This window comes from Ixodes scapularis, unplaced genomic scaffold (genome assembly GCF_016920785.2).
Source record: "Ixodes scapularis isolate PalLabHiFi unplaced genomic scaffold, ASM1692078v2 PGA_scaffold1__304_contigs__length_218370807, whole genome shotgun sequence".
Classification (NCBI taxonomy): domain Eukaryota; kingdom Metazoa; phylum Arthropoda; class Arachnida; order Ixodida; family Ixodidae; genus Ixodes; species Ixodes scapularis.
In genome coordinates, this window is record NW_024609846.1 from 120293311 (window position 1) to 120310833 (window position 17523).

The window sequence follows — 17523 nt, forward strand, 5'->3', positions numbered from 1 at the left end:
CGGCGCGTTTAGCGTGGTCTGTTAGATACGTCATAAGATATTTGAATTTTTCTATTGGTGGGAGATCGGGGTTTGCGTGGATGATAACATTAAAATGGTCCCAAAATCCCTGCCAATCACGGAGGTTACCGGCAAACATGGGGATTTGCAGTTTTGGAAGGGCGACGGTCCGGTGGCTGCTTACTATTGTTGCGGTTGATGGAGGGTTGATGGGAGGTGCCTCCGGGAGCTGAGGTTGAGCGTTGGTAGTGAAAGTGTCTAGGGTGTAGTGGAGATGCGCGAGAGAGGTGCTGATGAGTAGCCGGTATTCTTCTGCACCCTCCACTTCGTCCTCCAAGGCGTCGTCCGTGATGGCCGCGAGGATGTCACTGTCGAGGTCTTTGAGTGCGGCTTGTTTTTGCGTGAGGTACTCAAGTGGGATTCGCAGTTGGACTTCAGTGGAATCCGGGTTCTCCAGGAGAGCGTCGATTTGGGCGAGAGTGCGAGAGACGGCGGAGCGGACAACGCCACGGGTTCTGCAGAGGCGGTCCATGGCTTCTCAAGGGGTTTCGGCAGCAAATTATGTTGAGGAAAGATCCCGAGCACATCCGTTTCGTTGGTGGCCGTTTTATTCTCTCGTGCTCCGATCGTCTTCTGTTCCTGGTCTCGTGCTTTCCTCTGTCTTCTCTTTCTTCTCTCTTCTGGTGGTTGAATTCCGGTAATCTACAACATGGCGTTCCAGCAGGGCATTCTGGCGGGCAAGAGACTTGTCATCATGCACCTGGTTAAAGTGCCGTATATCCTGCTAAAAGACCTGTCCTCGATTATATGGATGAGAACATGCTTGAAGTCTGACTGAAATTTCATTCCGTATCATGGGGCCTCGAACAACACAAACGATTTGGGAATTCGGGTTTAAAATGTGCGGTGTTGACGGTCATGCCGGTTAGAGGGAAGCCGTAAACGGCGAATGAAGACTAAGCGGAAGCTTTATTTAAGAAAACAAAATAATTGCCTCTACTTTTGGTGCGTTTGCCGGTGAATATTCTGCCTAAGAGTGGGACACGAAAACTGCATCGCCTGATTCTGTTTGTCTGTGAATTTTGAAGTTTTTTTTTTTTTTTTTGACAACTTCAGTCCCACCAAAAAGCAAGTTCCCTCGTCTGCGTGTCCTGCGTCATGTCTCACAGGTGGGAAGCTGGACTCTGACAAACAGGTCGTCTGTCGGTGTCATTTGTCGCTCGTCGTTTGTCGCTGTCGTTTGTTGCTGTTTGTCGCTCTTTTGCAGTGGTTCTCAACCACCAATGTTTCGGGGAGCCCTTCCGGATTGACAGAAGTGGTGGAGGACCCCATGCACCAGAAGGGAGGGGAAGGTATTGGATGATTACACGCACAAAAGGGTAAATGAAGGAAACTAAATATGTGCAAAACAGCTTTGAGGCTCTGAAATGGATAATAATCAGTCTTACTCATTTAGTACACATGCTTAGGTCTATTTAGTTTTATGTGCAGAGGTGTGGGGTGACAGCCCCTTCCCCCCCTCCCTTAAATTTCCAAGGTAAACTTTTCCTAATAAAAACACTGATATACACCAGCCAAAACTTTTAGTCCTTGGTGGCATAGCAAACATTTGCTGAACAAAATAGATCTGGGCAACGTTTCGGCCATAACGTTATATCTCAGCAGACTCCCCCTCCCCCTCCCTTCCCTTCCCTCCCCTCCCCTCCCCCTTCTCTTCAAAGCCTGATCCTAAAATCCCCCCCCTTTTCGTGGGACAGCCAGCATCAATAAAAAAAAAAACAAGTTGTTGCGCTCGGCCTGACTAACAATCTAAGGCTTCGGGCACCCAAGAAAACCTTCGGGGATACCAAAGGGTCCGCAGAGAGTTTGAGAATCACTGGTCTAGTGGGACGAGGCTTTTAGGAGAAGAATGAGAGCTTTCCGGCAAAGTGAGAGCAATCGCCGTGAAGTGTGCAGCACCCACCTCGAAGATCTGCTTGAAGGTAGGCAGTGCCTTTGGGTTGGGCACGTACGGCAGGGCACAGTAGAGCAGCATCTGGTTGTCGTCCCCGGCGGGGGCCCCCCGAGACTCTAGGTACTGGCGGAACTTGCCCATGGCGCCCCCTGGGTCCACCCGCCGCTGCAGCCTCTGCACGGGGAGGAGAACGGACGTCACATTGTGGTACTAAAGATGCGACAATGATATTGGTACGCAGTTTCAAAACGTGACAAAGGCACGTTTTGAAATCATATAATATGATGATCAATGCAGTCTAGACATCATGCAGTAATTCCATGCGAGTGTTTATTAAACTGGTCAACAAAGTTTGATATGCACCAAGTCGTCAAAATTTAACGATTTAGCGGGCGGTGTGGGGTGAAGTCAACATTGCACTATCTTCGTTGTATACCCTATGATTTTTTGTTTGCTTTTAATATTGCGAGGAAAGCCTACCGGCAGCACGAGCGGCAGGCTCGGCGGTGTTCACACATTTGTCTTCTGCGATGCAGATGATATTTCAGCTGCACCTAGTTGAAGATCATGTGACTACCCCGTGGTTGTGCCACGCTGCTGGCAATGTGGGGACAATGTTGCCTGCCACGGCCAAAGCTTCGGTTTTTGATCGGCAAGACTGCATAAACTGTATTTTACGTTTAATTAAAAAAAATTATGTAGGGCTGCTCATTATCAATTTTGAGGTCACGCAATAACCTGAAATTCTTGGAACTGAGCAGAGTTACCCTTTCAGTTAGTCAAATGTGACTAGGGGACCTAATCCACTCGGCGGGGCTAAGAAACTGGTACATCAAAGCCTGCTGCGATTGGACAGCGCCACATTGCCGACCAATCGAAGCAGGCAGCGACGTCCAAGTCCCCTGGTTCACCGTGTAGCTTAGGGCCTCAGGTGAAGTGTTCCAATCCATCAATGTGATCAAGTTCAAGCAAATGCTAAACGTCGGAGCCAAGACACAAGATTGATGCATGAGAGACATAACAAAGCTCGAACTTTGTAAGCGGAAGGTGACATGCACCAGGTAGAAGAAAAAAGTCCGAGAACACCTAAGCACTTCTTATGAGCTGTGAATGCAAAAGCACGCCGTCTGCAACGCACTGCTTCCACCTCGCGTCGTCGAAGGGCCTCGTCCTCTTTTCGTCCAAGACACTTTGAATCCCGATCTGCTTGCGCCTCCTGACGGCCGAGCAAGCACTCTCGTGAGGTGTCCGCGTCGTGCTAAGCTCGGCCGTGCAACTACTCCGGAGTCTGCTCGTGCAAGCTCTGCTGGTTCGGCGGCCAGCCGCTCCCTCTTACAGACGGCCGGGCTTCTGCGCCGCCATGGAGAGGGCTTCTCTGCTGGTGTTCCTTGGAACTACCCCGTGCAAGAGCCAATGGGAGCCTTGTTCCTTGAAACTATGACGCGCGCCAGCCAATGGGAGCCTATCCATCAGATCGCTGCTACAGAAGACAGGCTTCGCTCCATTGGGACAGGGGAGTTTAGGTGCTGTTTGGCAAGGCTTCAAAAGCTGATAACGCCCGTTTGCTCCATGGAACCAGTTAATGCTTTCACATTAAAAAGAAGCTTGGCTACAAGTACTATGCCATCACTTTCTTGACTCTGCAGTGTAAGGCAGTCGTTATTAAAAAGCAGTTTGAAATTTTGTATTTATTTAAAGCAAACACAACAACTAACGAATGACTTGGCAAGCACTTGACACACAATGTGGCAGGAATGGCAAAAGGTAGGATTCGCTCCTTCTACCTTGGAAGTCGATTAGGGTCATGCAGTTGGTTTGTCGTCAATTTTCAATCAATATGTAGAAGAGGTGAATGACCAGCAATACTAAAGTAGAGAATGTGTGATACCAAAGCAAGAAAATTGTGATTTTATAACTGCAAGCAATATTTTAGTTCAAGCACATAACTAGGCTGTGCACTTTCCGGTTTTAACCAAAAAACACCGTTAAACATCTGCCAATGACGAAAATACAAAATCGGTTAAAGCCGAAAAACACCAATGGTTGAATATTTTTGCCTTGATTAAACCAAAAACAAAAACAAAAAAACAGTGGTTGATGAATATTTTCACCTTAGTGCAGAAACACTTCTACAGTATAACACAGATTCTGTTAGTCTTTTATCTAGTTTCGATAATGCAAACTGAATGAAAAAACAAAATGAAGCAGTGCTTCTTTGTGGCAATTCTGAGAGTGTACAGTATAGACCACTTACAACGTAGCCGCTTATAGTGCAGGACAGGGTATAACGCGGCTTTTTTAAACCACCGGTTCGCCTCCCATAAAACTTCATGTATTTACATTCCGCTTAAAATGCAGGCGCGCAAAGGGAAATACCGGTTATAGTGCGGTTTTTGGAACAGCGCGCCGACTGACCGGCGCTTCGAGCACGCTTCCCTGTGCGACACTAGATAACGGCGCAAGCCGCAAGCGGCACTCGTGGGGCAAGGAGATTGCTCGAAGAAGCGAAGAGAGGCTTCAGTTGCCATAGCGACGGAGGGACGCACGCACGTGTCGTTCACGTGCGTGCATCCCTCCGCTGCGTTGGAAACAAACAACCGCAACGACAGACCAATCGCAGGTAAAGGAGAAGTGTTCGCGCGCGTTGCATGCCGGTCGCGGGCCGGCTGCTTCTATCCGCAAACATAGCGTCAGTGGTGATCGTCGACATAGACGGCGTGGTAGAAGCTCATCGTTCCGCGTAAAAGCGCTATCCTTGACTGTGAATTTTTGTTGTGTGTCGCTATGATAACCCAGCACGTACTAGAAGGGAAGATCCACCTACTCGTGCGGCGATGTTGTGGCGGCACTCTTAAGACGGCAGAAACGCCCCTGTCGTTGTGTTTGTTTACTTCGACTACAGTGGTGCTTTCTAAGCATTTGTGTTTTCGAACATCGCCCGGATTTCTTATTTGGAGCATTTCATGCCTGTGCTCAAGTTGAAGGTATTACTGGCGCGTACCGTATAAAGGATGCGAACTTTCATGCGTTTTCATCGCCGGAGAAAAGTGATTAGGGTTAGCAATCCTGAACGCTCGCAACGTCCGTTTACGCCAGGCAAAAGTAACTAATTTCTTTCAAAATGTGTAGCACACTTGAGAGAGAAGTGTACTAGCCTGGTGAAATAAAGACTTTCCTCAAACTAAGCTTTATTTTTCATCTAACATAAAATAAATTCTTTTACAAAGGTAAGTTGTCTGATGGCATGTATTTTGGCCTGAAAAATTGATGTTTCGGTTATAGTGCGGTACCGCTTATAGTGCAGATTTTCGCCACTCCCGCGACATACATTATATGCGGTCTACACTGTAGTTTGTGCTGTGGCTACAAAAAGCCATCTTCAACATTTGATGTGCCCATCGAGCTCCTTCAAAACAATGAACCTCATTACTCTCACTGTGGCAGCATTTGTTCACGTTGACTAAGGGCGTGCAAAGTCTAATTTGTTTTTCACTTTTTACGACATTTTCTTTTAGAATTACGGTGGCAGCAAATCTGTCGCAAAAATAAATAAAGGCTATTTTTGGCTGCTCTTGACTTTCATTTTGACTGCTTTCATCACCCATTCAACGGCAACACTGCTTTTTTTTAACTGATAATCACTGTTCTTAACCTCATGACAAGTCGACCAACTGATAACACCAGTCTTTAAAAAATAAATACAGAAAAACATTTGACGATTTTTCTCAATAATGAACACTGGAAAATACAAACCCTATAACTCAGACAGTGATGTCATTTTATCAAACTTTATTTTCTTATGATAAGTTGAAACGGGTCTAGTAGCTAGTGAAATTTTGATTGAAGGATTTTCCTACTTCATTGTTTTCTGCCTAGAAGATAAATATTCCTAAACGAAAGATGCGCATATATATGACCAGAACCTATTATTCTGAGCTTATGAAAGCAGAAATTCATGTTTTAATGATCCAGACACGGTCTGCTTCATATATATATATATTTTTTTTAACATTAGTCATTCCCTTTAATCTTTGTGTTGCAAACAGAAGCACTGCGCAGGCTATATTAGGTTTCATGAAGTTAGTCCAAGCTTCACCCAATGCCTCAAAGCACAGGACTTTTGATAATGGATATAAAAAACTGCCTTTAGGCAATACAGATATCAAATGGATGTGTAGCCACCTAAAAAGAAGTTTGTGAGTAAGAGACACGTGATGTGCGCATTGACAAATATTTACAAATATGAATAATCTGCGATAGATACTTCCATACGCTTTATTGCAACTGTGCTACTTATACAGTTAACTGTCGGTAATTCAAAGTCGCATGATTCAAATTTTTGGTTAGTTCAAAGCATTGGCCGGGTCCCGGCAATCGCATGTACAATGCTATGGGGAAAAACGCGCTAATTCAAAGGCTAAATGTTGGGAGCTGGTTAATTTAAGGGCACAGGGTAGGTCCTATACTCCCCATGCATTTGAGGCCATGTTGAGGAACATTTTTCTCGGTGACTACTAGGAGTATTCCTGTCATGTATATATCATTTTGTTAGAAATATTCTGTTTTATCCACTGAACTAGAATAATTTGAACCAATCTAAAATAAGTTCTTTTTTATATTTTTTTATTCTAGTACTGAAATTTTAGTTTTTTTCATCTATTAAAAACTTTGTAACTCAAAAACTGCTAGGTGCACATTTTTAATTTTAGTTCAGTATTTTTGAACACCCATGTATGTGGTAGGAATAAAAAATCAACCCTCTATAATGTCAGGTTAAGGAAAAAATGGTACCTAGGTACTAAAAAACACTCTTTTGAGATAATTGAGTTTAAAGTAAAAATACTGGTGACTAACGAATTTCTATTGGCACCAACAGCCTCAGAGTAATTTTTTCAATAGCCGCCAGCTTGAAAGGCATTGCTAAAGTCATGTCTTCGCCTTTAGGCTTATCGCTTTGCTTGCCGGGCCTCTTTTGTGTCTTGCCATGTCGCTTAGTCCGTAAAGTATATTAGAGTGATGTCAACTTCCCTCAGCCACTTGATGGCTTTCCAAACAGGGTTCCATCCACAAAACTTCAAAACACTGGCTTGTGCAATGCTGCCACCATTGAATAAAGGAACAGCTTTCAATGGCGCCATTTTGTCGTTACGAAAACACAAACGCTTGAATGTACACACGGTACACACCTGGGAAAAACGTGCACGTCTTGTGATTGTCTTGGTTGAAAAAAAAGCTATGCCGTAGTTGCGAAATAATTTTTTTAGATTATCTGTTACTGGACATGCTTTTAGGTCTTGTGTTGATTTTGTTTTGTTGGAGAATTTATCGATAAACAGGGAGTGTATCCCAAAAGGAGGTGTGGTCACCTGCTACTTTCTGTCGGAAGAAGTGATTTTCAGCCAGAAATATAGCTTTCTAAAAACACTGGGACAATGGAAAATGTGCAGAAAGAACTAAACTTTTCAAATTGTGAAAAAAACTAAAATTGATTTTTTTTTTTAAATTTTACCTTACCCTGTGCCCTTAAAGGATTTTTTGTGTGCGCCTCAAGTCCGAAAACTTCGGGAACGGAAAAAACAAGCGGCAAGCGGGACTATGCAACGCCATGGCCCGCGGCCGCGATGGCAGCGTCACTGGCGTCACCGCGCTAGGGATGATGCAATCTGATGCATAGCGTGACGGCACCACGGGCACCACAGCGCGCTGCAGGTTGGCAGCGAGGAAGCAAAAAACAGCCTTGCATGCACGGCTGTTTGCTTGTTAGCTTTGGGCTCTGCGTTCCCGCTCTATGCTCTCCCCTCGAGAGGAGAGAGGGAGATAAGTGGCAAGAAGGTTAGGTGGTGTTTGGCAGAACCGCAGAGCGGCACGAGGAGGTGGTGAATTATCCCTTTAGTCTCCATAACCAAGATCCGAAAGTGTGTTGGCACGTTCATATGTGCTCTGGACTGGCGCAGCCCAACAATCGCTCCGTCGTGCTGCTTTGGTATCACGATGGCTCAGCGGGGTAAGTACCGTGCACTGAACCTTGTTAACAAACTTAAGGTGCTGCAAGAAGTCGAAGAGAGCGCGTCGTCAAAGCAGGACATTGCCCAGAAATACGGCATCAAGCTGAGTACGCTCTCAACATACTTAAAGAGCAAGCATTCAATAATTAGTGCGTACGAACAAGAAAAGTTTCAAGCTTCACGTAAAAGAATGCGCACTGGCGCGCATCCAGATGTTGAAGCAGCACTCTTATTATGGTCAAGGAAGCACGAAGTCACGAACTGCTGAACTGCCGACAAGATGCTAATCTAGCTTTAAAGAGAAGATGGGGCGGTTCTGCATTTGAGAAAAAACACTTGAATTGTGTTCATTTGGCCGTTAGAATAACAGATATCACAATTATGTTTCAATGCGACGTGCCGGAGAGCCATAAGAGCAATTTCAAAGTAGAGTGGAAGCCCTGCCTCCCTAGCCTTGAGCAGCCAAAAGATCCGTCGATGACGTCATGCACAGCGACTGCCTTTTGGGTCTTCTCACGTTCAACAATACTTGCGCAGCAAATGGTTTGGGTATTCGGGTTCATGGGGTAAGAATCCACTAGAATTCACTTCTAACTCAATTTTTTTAAGAAGCTCCGTGGCTTCCCTTTAAAGGACACATGCAAGGGAAAATTTTTTATTCTTTTTAAACAGTCTGGTTGGGAAAAAGATGTTATAAAACACATTTACAATGAAAAATAAAAATTTTTAGAGCTATATTTACGGCGATATACAAATTTGTAGCAGGCGCCCGCGGGCGCTGCGGAAAAGTGGCCGCTATGTGTCGCGTGGTACTTGCGCTTTTTGGAAAGCTTCCTATGGTCTCTAAAAGTTACTTATTCATCTTTGTTTCAAGTGCAACAAAAAGCAAAGGTTTATAAGTAACTTTAAGAGCCCAAAGGAAGCTCCGGAAAAAGTGCAAGCAGACGTGATAGACCTGTGCGCCGGTCAGATGACAGCAGCAGCGCCGCAGAGTAGACGAACTAGCGCGGCGGCGGCGGCAGCGGCGTAGAGAAACGCGTTGAAACGGCGACGCACCACGCTCAGTGTGCGGTGGTGGCGTGACTTCGAGCCTCGAGGCGGCAGCGGCACCGTGCGACGGTGCACAGGTCCACCCCGTGACCCGCAGCGGCTCCTACGGGCGCCAACTACAGATTCGTTTCGCGCCGTAAATATAGCTCTAAATTTTTTTTCTTTGTTGTAAATTCATTTTATAAGATTCTTTTTCCATCTAGGCTGTTTAAAATTATGTTTTTTTCCTTTGCATGTGTCCTTTAAGGGGAATGACTGCACAGGAGATAAAAGAAGTAAGGATCGAGTTTCAGTGCTCTTGGCAGCAAACATGACTGGGACAGAACGTTGTCGCCTGCTAGTCATCAAAAATGTTGAAAAACCCAAATGTGTTAAAGGCGTGAGAACCGCGCCTCTGAACTACGAAGCTAATGATGAGCTTGGATGACGTCTGGCCTGCTCTGCTAATAGGTCCGCAAGCTGGACCACAAGTTTGCCACAGCTGGCCGGAAGGTGCTCCTTCTCGTAGATCAGCGCAGCGCTCATGTCGACGTTTCTGATCTAGCTGCAATTTGTCTGGCTTACCTGCCTGTGAGTACCACCTCCATACTTCAATCTATGGATCAAGAAATATAATAAGAAACCTTAAGATCCTTTACAGAAAACATCTGCTTGAACAAATGATATTATGCATGGACACTGGATAAGAATACCAGGTTAACTTGTTCAGTGCCCTTCATATACTCGCGCACGCGTGGGATCAAGTGACGACGGCAACTATCGCCAACTGCTTTTACCACTGCGGGTTCATCACCGTCAACGCCGTCAGCGAGGCAAGCGAGACAGGAGATATTGCTGACGAAGCTGCGCCAAAAGAGGTGCCCACATGTAATGAACTTTGGGAAGCCTTTGGAGACAATCCGTTTGACGAGGATGTCGAGGTTGACAAGCACGTCGAGGTTTCTGGTCCGCTTTTGGACATAGAAATAATCAAAGTGGTTAGGCCTGGTGTGGCGGTGCAAGGAAGTGACGATGACTCTGATAACGAGGAACTCTCACCGCCGTCGATTCCAGCACCGAGTGCTGCTGACGAGCAAGCTGCATTAGGCGTCGTAGAATGTGTTTTCTCAGGCGAAGAGAATGCCAAAAACTCCTTACGACACGTCCATCACTTGTAGAGCCGAGTAACGGTGGCGCGGATGCGTCAGCGAAGACGATCTAAGATCAAACAGTACTTCTCCTAAGTTAGTACTGAATAAAATACTCAGTTTTATATGAGTTTCTTTTATTTCGAAGTTCGCTTAATTCGATGCGATTCGCTGTCCCTGTGAGCTTCGAATTACCGAGAGTCTACCGTAGTTCTAAGAACAACGTGCCCTTTCATTGCAGAATCACTAAGAGTCAATGGTCAGTTTTGAATGAAATGCAGCGAAAGCCAAAGGCCTCACTTTCGTGACCCTTCCAAATCGCCGAATGCCCAGCGACTTGTACGGGGCGGCGAAGGGCGGCAACTCACCGCTTTTTCAGGGTGGCGCAAGGGAAAGATGGCAAAGTAGACACGGAGCTGGAACTCCAGGTCTCGGCAGGACAGCCTTGTATCCTCCCGGAGCTCCCGGCAGACTCCCGAGTCCCAGACAGAGAAGAAGCGCGCCTCGTTGCCTTCATCAAACAGCGTCTGCAGGTCCTTCTACAGAATCACCATTGAACAAAAGTATGCCACGCTTCGAGTCATCCAATTATTCATACCCTAGAATGCACACTTCTGCTAAAGTTATCAAATGAAAGCGTGTACACCCTTTCGAGCTTGCATTTACATCTTTTTTTTCTCGCTTCCATCTTGTGTGCTCCCGCTCAGGGGCTGTCCACACAGAAAAGGTTTTCTCAGACTTTTACCTGATGGAAGTGTGTAAGTTCTCTCCTACTTCTGGTCAGCTTCCAGGCGACCTTTGGCGAAAGGGTTGGAAGGAGGGGGGGGGGGGGGGGGGGGCAACAAGCAACTGTCTGCTTGCATTCTTGGGAGACATAGGCCCCAAAATAAAGGCCACGCTCCCAGCCGGCTGTCAATCGAGGCCTCCGCAGCTGTTGTTGTTTTGAAAAGCCTCCCAAAAACAAGAAAGGAGAAAACAATGGCGAGGAGGAGCGTCCCTAAATGTCTGACGACATACTGACATCGCAAGAAAGTTGTGCTGTTTCTCGCCCAACAGCGAGTTTGATGTCCTCACTGAAATCATATGCGTGTGCCGAAGTGGTACAATCTTCTGTCGTAAGCGGCACAAATAGTGTCCCGTACGAACAGCCCTTAAGGCCCTGCAAGCACTTTTTTACTAATTTTTAATTTGCACCAAACCTGAGCGCACTGAACGTAGTAACTTAGTGTAACTTTTATTTTCTTGAAATTCACTTTATTTTCAAAGTTATAGGCAAATCAAAATTACATAAACAAGCAAAAGATAACCTCCCTCCTGACGTCCTTGGTTGCTTGAGCGGCCGTGAACTAGAGGAGGGGTAGTGAGCTCACCGCGAGCGCTCACAGCCGCCGCATTCCGTGTCGACGGCGCGAGAGGGCGCCACTAAAGCGTGTTCTGGACAGGCTGTATGCAGCGGGCAGCCAGAGCGGCTCTCATTGCCTTTGCTGCGTGATTAAACACTCATTGGGTATGACACTTCATTGGCCACAAACGACAGCAAACACGGGGCAAACACAGATCAGTTCAGAGTGGGAGCCACTTCGCGCTGCCATACCGCGAAATGGCCAAACCGCAAGACAAAGCATCTCGCCGACGGCCTTCGGAAGGCTCGGAGCCGGTCGGATCCTCCTGCCCATACGACCGCAGCGCTGCCGCGTACATCCGGGACCTTTCTGTGTCGGCGCCTGATCCCACTACTTCTTTCTAGTATGCGCCGCCTTTTACACCGCTTGGTGGCGGGTATGTCGACGGGTCATTTCTTGTTTCCGTACTCTATAAACTGCATTTGTTTCTTTTCTCATCTAAAATAGTGAACAAAAACTACTTTTATAAGTAATTGAAACGGTTCGCGACACTTATATTTTGTATTTCGACTAAAAAGAAGCTTTTAGCGGCTCTGACCAGTGACAAGCCCAGGACCAAAGACGTCACATTTTGCGCGCTTTCGGTACCGCGGGTCGCCCTCGTCGGTGGAGGAGGTTTCCGCGTCGTCCGGTTAAAATATGACGCACTGATATTTAGTTACTCTCACCGTGCCCGCTGGCTTGCCCGAACTTCAAGAGACGTGGAAACCGCAAAAAAGGTAGACGCTTAAATATGACTGCAGGGCCCCTTTAAAGGGGAACTCTGGCAATTTTTCGAACTACCTGATCTAAAGGCATAATCTGAATGCAAATGGCTTCCTGAATACGAAATGCTATCTTGTTCCCCCAGATTCACTCTAGTTAAGTAAAAAAATGATATTTTGTTTGCTGCTGAAGTTGAAACATCGTTCTCCCTAGTTTTTTCCCAGTTTTCCCTTCCATCCAAATGTAACGTCATGGGCGGGCATCGAGGCGCGTGACTGGCAATCGGGTATGCTCGCGCCCGCCTTTCTCAGCCTTAACATCGAGAAAACAGGGGCATTCGTGCTATCTGAAGTTGATAATGATCTCTATTTGCGCAAAACATGACCTTGGCCTACGTGTTGAACCAGGTACGTATTCGGGGGGGGGTTGTGGTCATGGGGCCTGGCCCGCCCCGAAATCTTCCATTTTGCTGGGGCCTCCTTTCCCCCCTCCCCCTCATACAGCATTTTGTCATAGGTGGCAGCGGCCCCCCCTGAATCAAAATCCTGGCTACGTGCCTAGGCTGAACTAGGAGAAAGTAAAAAAACGAAAGCAATTGGGATTTTGAGAAAACCGTTTTTGCAACTTCGTACAGTCAATCCGCGGCTTGCTAGTTTTGTAAAATCACTAGCAAATAAGTTTTCTTTCTATCAGAAGCTGGCAGTTACGCTGGCGAAGAAAGGTCGAAGAGTCACGCAATACATTTTTTGACTAATTGTCCAAGCGCCACGGAGAATGCTCGGAATGTTGGTACAGGTGCCCCACACGCTCGTCTTACTAGAAGAAGCGTGCCATTCGTTTTAAATTTTAAGACGCCAGCACGTGTAACTACTCTTGTAGCATGCATATGTTCCTTGGTGCTTAGGTAATTTAGCAAAATATCTTTAGACCATTCCAGAAAAGCGTTTTTGGCCGGTGCCATTTTCAGCATTCGTGCGCAAGGCGCATGCTTTGCTCACCTTCTGAAGCGACCCCTTTTAAAACACATGTCGACTGTGATTCTCGTAAACATTGAGCACCCGATTGCTGCCCCATGCGTGCAAGCACTTGCAGCTTGCTCGTGAACATAGCTTTGGCAAGCTTGCACTTGCATGGGTTTGTCCGCACGAGCAGAGACATGGCGGTGGCCAATCGCCTTGCGTTCAATCGTCTAGAGAATGGAATAAACTGCATTTGTGTAGACCAAATGGCAGGTTACTTTTCATGAAGATTGTGCTAAAATGAAAATTAAAAGAACTCCGCAACCACCAAGCTAACATCAAGGCGCAATGAAAGGCGTGTGAAATAAACATACACTATTCATATTCAAATAAAGAATATGTTCTTGGAAACGCAACAATGCGTAAAGTACAAAAATGCATCATAACATTTTTAATTCAAAATAAGTTCACAAAATTTACAAAAAAAAAGTGTACTTATATATATGTATTTTTTCTTACTGTTGAAGAAGAAACGCAACACGCTCATCAAACACTCATCCACGAGGTCATTCAGGAGAGTGTAATTCTATATAAGATTTTTTACAGATTAAGTCTTGGTTTTGCACAGCCTCCATCAGCTCTAAATGTGCATGCCTCTCCTCAACGACATTAATATTTTCATAGTTTTAAAAAACCTTCAGCCCTATAACATTTCTCTGCAAAAAGAATAAAATAAAAGCGTTTTCACTACCTCTTTTGTGAGAGAAAATTGCATGTCAACCATTTGACAAACCAGGCAATGGCTCTATCGTATATTAATGAAGCCCAACACCTGCTCCCTAAATCCCTGTAATACGATACAAGAAAGAATAGCAGTGTGTCAAAAGTCATGTATAAACTCAAAATTTAACTTTGTTTAGACGTTCCACCTCCTGTGTTTACCAGGTCAGTCACGTGAGTGGATCTCTGGAACGAGCAAAAAAAACTAGATTTGATGTTCAAAACAAATTAGTGTTTATGAAAAAAAAAAAAAAAAGATTATTGAAGCAATTGTGAACAACAAATGTGGCTGCACCAAATGTCGACTACAGTGCCAGAAAGCGCACTATTTTTTCTCGATATTATTAGCGCTTCTCTTAGGACGGATGTCGTAGTGGTCACAGCCTGCTTCAGTCTGCGCTTGCCACTCTTGAAGCTGTTTCAACTATCCAGTGACTTTAGTTCCAGCTGAAGGAGGCTGCTCAACTCACAGCACACGACTACTATAAAGTATTCCGAGCATAAATGAGAATGTTTTATGTGACACTAGTTCTCTCGGAAGACACCTCGCGCAAAAGCACCTTGACGTGGCTGGCATCAACTGCTGCCGAAAGCGCATTTTTTTCGCCCATGAAAACAAGAGTAAAAAACTTTTCCCTGGCATTGTTTCCCGGCACTCTACCATGAAGCACAGATTGCTACCCCTCGCAAAGGAACTTTCAACCTTGAAGCTGTGAAAAAATATTCTTGATCGCTTCGAAGCCACGAAGCGGCTTTGGAGTGATCAATATTATTTTCAGGCGGCCGCGAAGCGACTCAGGCTGCCCGAGTCGCTCGTCCGCTTGCCCGCTGGTGACATAAACGGGTAGGGAAAAGTAAGGATTTTTCACTGTTGCCAGTAGAGCGTCGCCTCTTGAAAACCTCACTGCCAGCGTAAATTAAAAATTCAACAACTTCACAAAAAATTTTTATTTTTATAAAAAACATTTTGGCTATTAGTTTAGAAAGGGTTAATCATGTGACCTGCCAATTTCCAGCCAAATCGAAGAATATAAAAAAATCTGCGGAGTTTCCCTTTGATCGGAACTGGCGCAAGGTGCCACTTGCCAGTTGCCGTGCCACCCATCTGCCTCAGCTGCTGCGAAGGGTGATGAAGTTTGCGTGCCCCCTTTTGCTTCTACATAATGTTTCACGGCATCCTGCGCCAGTCCTGGTTATAGTAGGTTGCACGTCGGATGGAAGCGAGCGAAAAAGACCAGACTGCAAACACAAAGGGATGCACATGCGCAAAGCGTGGGTCTTGAAAGCGACGGTGCGTCGTCAGATGACAGAGCGACGACTGGGGCTCCTGCGTCCTGCAAACTTCTGCTGCCGACTGTACATCGTTACCAGTGTTGGTAACCCAAAATAAATTTACTGCTCATCAGGAGATAAAAATTAAACTATGCTTAGGATGAAAACAGCTAGATTTGACATTATATGTAAGAACTTAATTGAAACGTACTTAAAAATAATAAATTCTCAATGACTGGTTTCTTTTGGTTCAAATGCTCATGTCGGGTCAATATTTTAATTTTCTGCAATTAAATATGAAGATGCTATAGCTCACATACTTCTCAACATCATGTATATAGCAGTGCAGTAAGTTATTGAAAGTAAAGCGAGATTGTAGGCGAGCTGGTTTAAGATAAGCATAGTAACCCAGAGACAGAAAGAAAAAAGGAGTACAATTAACATAAAAACAAAAAAAGTGAAGTTTTGTGTCGTTCGCCCCTCTCTTCCTTCTGCTCCCGCTTTACATTGCAGTAAATTATATCGAAAGACAGAAATGTCCCCAAAATGATATATACCTTTGGAAAGGGTGAAAAATACCCGGATATATATGTACACACTGCACATAGCGTAGGTTAAAAAAAAGTTAAGGCAAATGACCTTATTTGTCGATGCCCTGCCCGAGATGATTAAAACGCACAGCGTAAACAGACGGGACAGAAGAGAGAGGACACACAATTGCGATTGTGTGTCCTCTCTGTCGGCCCCCCTCACACACCGAGGCAAACAAAGGAAGTCCCACCAGTATCCTCGCAATGCGTTCGTCCCTGTAAGAACTGGCAACGTGATCCTGGATGGGCTTCTGCGCCTTCAGGCACTCTTCTTCGAACAGCCTGGCCACAGTGTCAAAGCCCAGGTGGTCCAGGTACTGAAACAGCCACACCATAAACACTAACATTAGAAACGAGTGCAAGAACCACATTTTAGTCACAGGCAGAATGAGAAAGGCGGGAAAGTCTTTCAGTTGTCCAGCCTCCGGCGCGAGCGTGCACGGGTAACCAAAGTCAGTCAGAAGGGCACGCGTTGGAGAACGGGCATTCAAAAGATGTTCCCATCCTGTCGGTGATTACAGATGCAACGATAAAGGATAATTGCCTTTGCTACCCACTTCAACTAGTGCAGTTCTAGCACCATTTAAACGAGCACACAGATTGGGACGTCGTCCCGTCTATTTTCTGTCCTTTCTACGTTTTGATGTTTCTTTTCTACTCGTCTCAGGCTTATTCAATATGATTCATATTCACCAGCTCGCCTGCACCCTTACTATATTTACCCGCTAGGACTCATCAAACGTGCGGACTCGGGCTGCCAAGAGTGACAAATTCTCGTGGAAAAAAGATTTTCCTAGAAAATTTTGAAGTTCGGCTTGCAATTAAAATAAATGCAAAAATAAAACAAGAACAAAAAAAACATTCAATTTGATTTGTTGGACTGGAATGCTTGACTATAATGTTTCATAACGATGTGCCGATTAATGTGCCTATTTATTCTAGAACCTTGTCCTTTTAAGGGCGCAGAATAATACCCTTCTAATGACTAAACACTTGGCATTCAGCTGTTACAAAACGGTGTTTCTTTGGACTCTCACTCCCCTATGCTTCCAGATTTGGGAAAAAGGAAGATCATCGACCACAATAAATAAAACCCCACTCGCAACATTAGGACAAAAAAAAAAGGGTTCTCCTAGAGGAGCCCCGAAAGCCGCCGCAATGCCCGCTTGACAAGAAGGCCCACCTCTTTAACGATGAAGTTGACTTCCCCCTCGACAGAAGTCACGTGACCGGACATGACCCTGTGCTTTGCTGGGCCGGGTGTCGGAGTGTTGACGGCTTGCAGCACCTGTGAGCGTGCGACTTGGTTGACCAGATTTCCTCCCGTAAGTGCCCTCCCCGTCACTACTCCTATACTCCGCTCCACTCCAAGTCAGATTGCAGCCAATGCCATGATCCGACAGATCCAATTGAACAGGGTCAAAGGTGCGTCGTTACGGCGCCCGTCATCTTTATTGGCTATACCAGTCACGCACAACAAATGCCCCGTGATCACATACTTTTTTCTGCGCACGATTGGTTCAGCCGGTGACAGCAAACGCACAAAGATGACGAGCGTCGTGACAATGCACTTTTGGCGCTGCTCAATTGGATCCGTCGGGTCGTAACATAGGCCGAGGGCAAACTTAATGCGAGAAAGAGTATAGTAATCCGTTTCTCAATAAACAAATGGCAGGAA

The 17523-nt window shown here is 45.6% G+C and overlaps 1 protein-coding gene across 1 annotated transcript in view; it reads right to left on the reverse strand.

Annotated features, from left to right (window-relative positions):
• Nucleotides 1-17133, reverse strand: part of LOC8041343 (lisH domain-containing protein ARMC9) — a 48471-nt gene extending 31338 nt beyond the window's left edge. Inside the window, exons 1-4 of the mRNA XM_042290308.1 lie at nucleotides 17029-17133; nucleotides 16037-16162; nucleotides 10505-10675; nucleotides 1964-2128 (exon numbers count right to left, since the gene is read on the reverse strand). Coding sequence (XP_042146242.1) covers nucleotides 1964-2128; nucleotides 10505-10675; nucleotides 16037-16162; nucleotides 17029-17082 — 516 coding nt within the window. The 5' untranslated portion in view covers nucleotides 17083-17133. The remainder of the gene's footprint in view (nucleotides 1-1963; nucleotides 2129-10504; nucleotides 10676-16036; nucleotides 16163-17028) is intronic.
• Nucleotides 17134-17523: the final 390 nt, after the last annotated feature.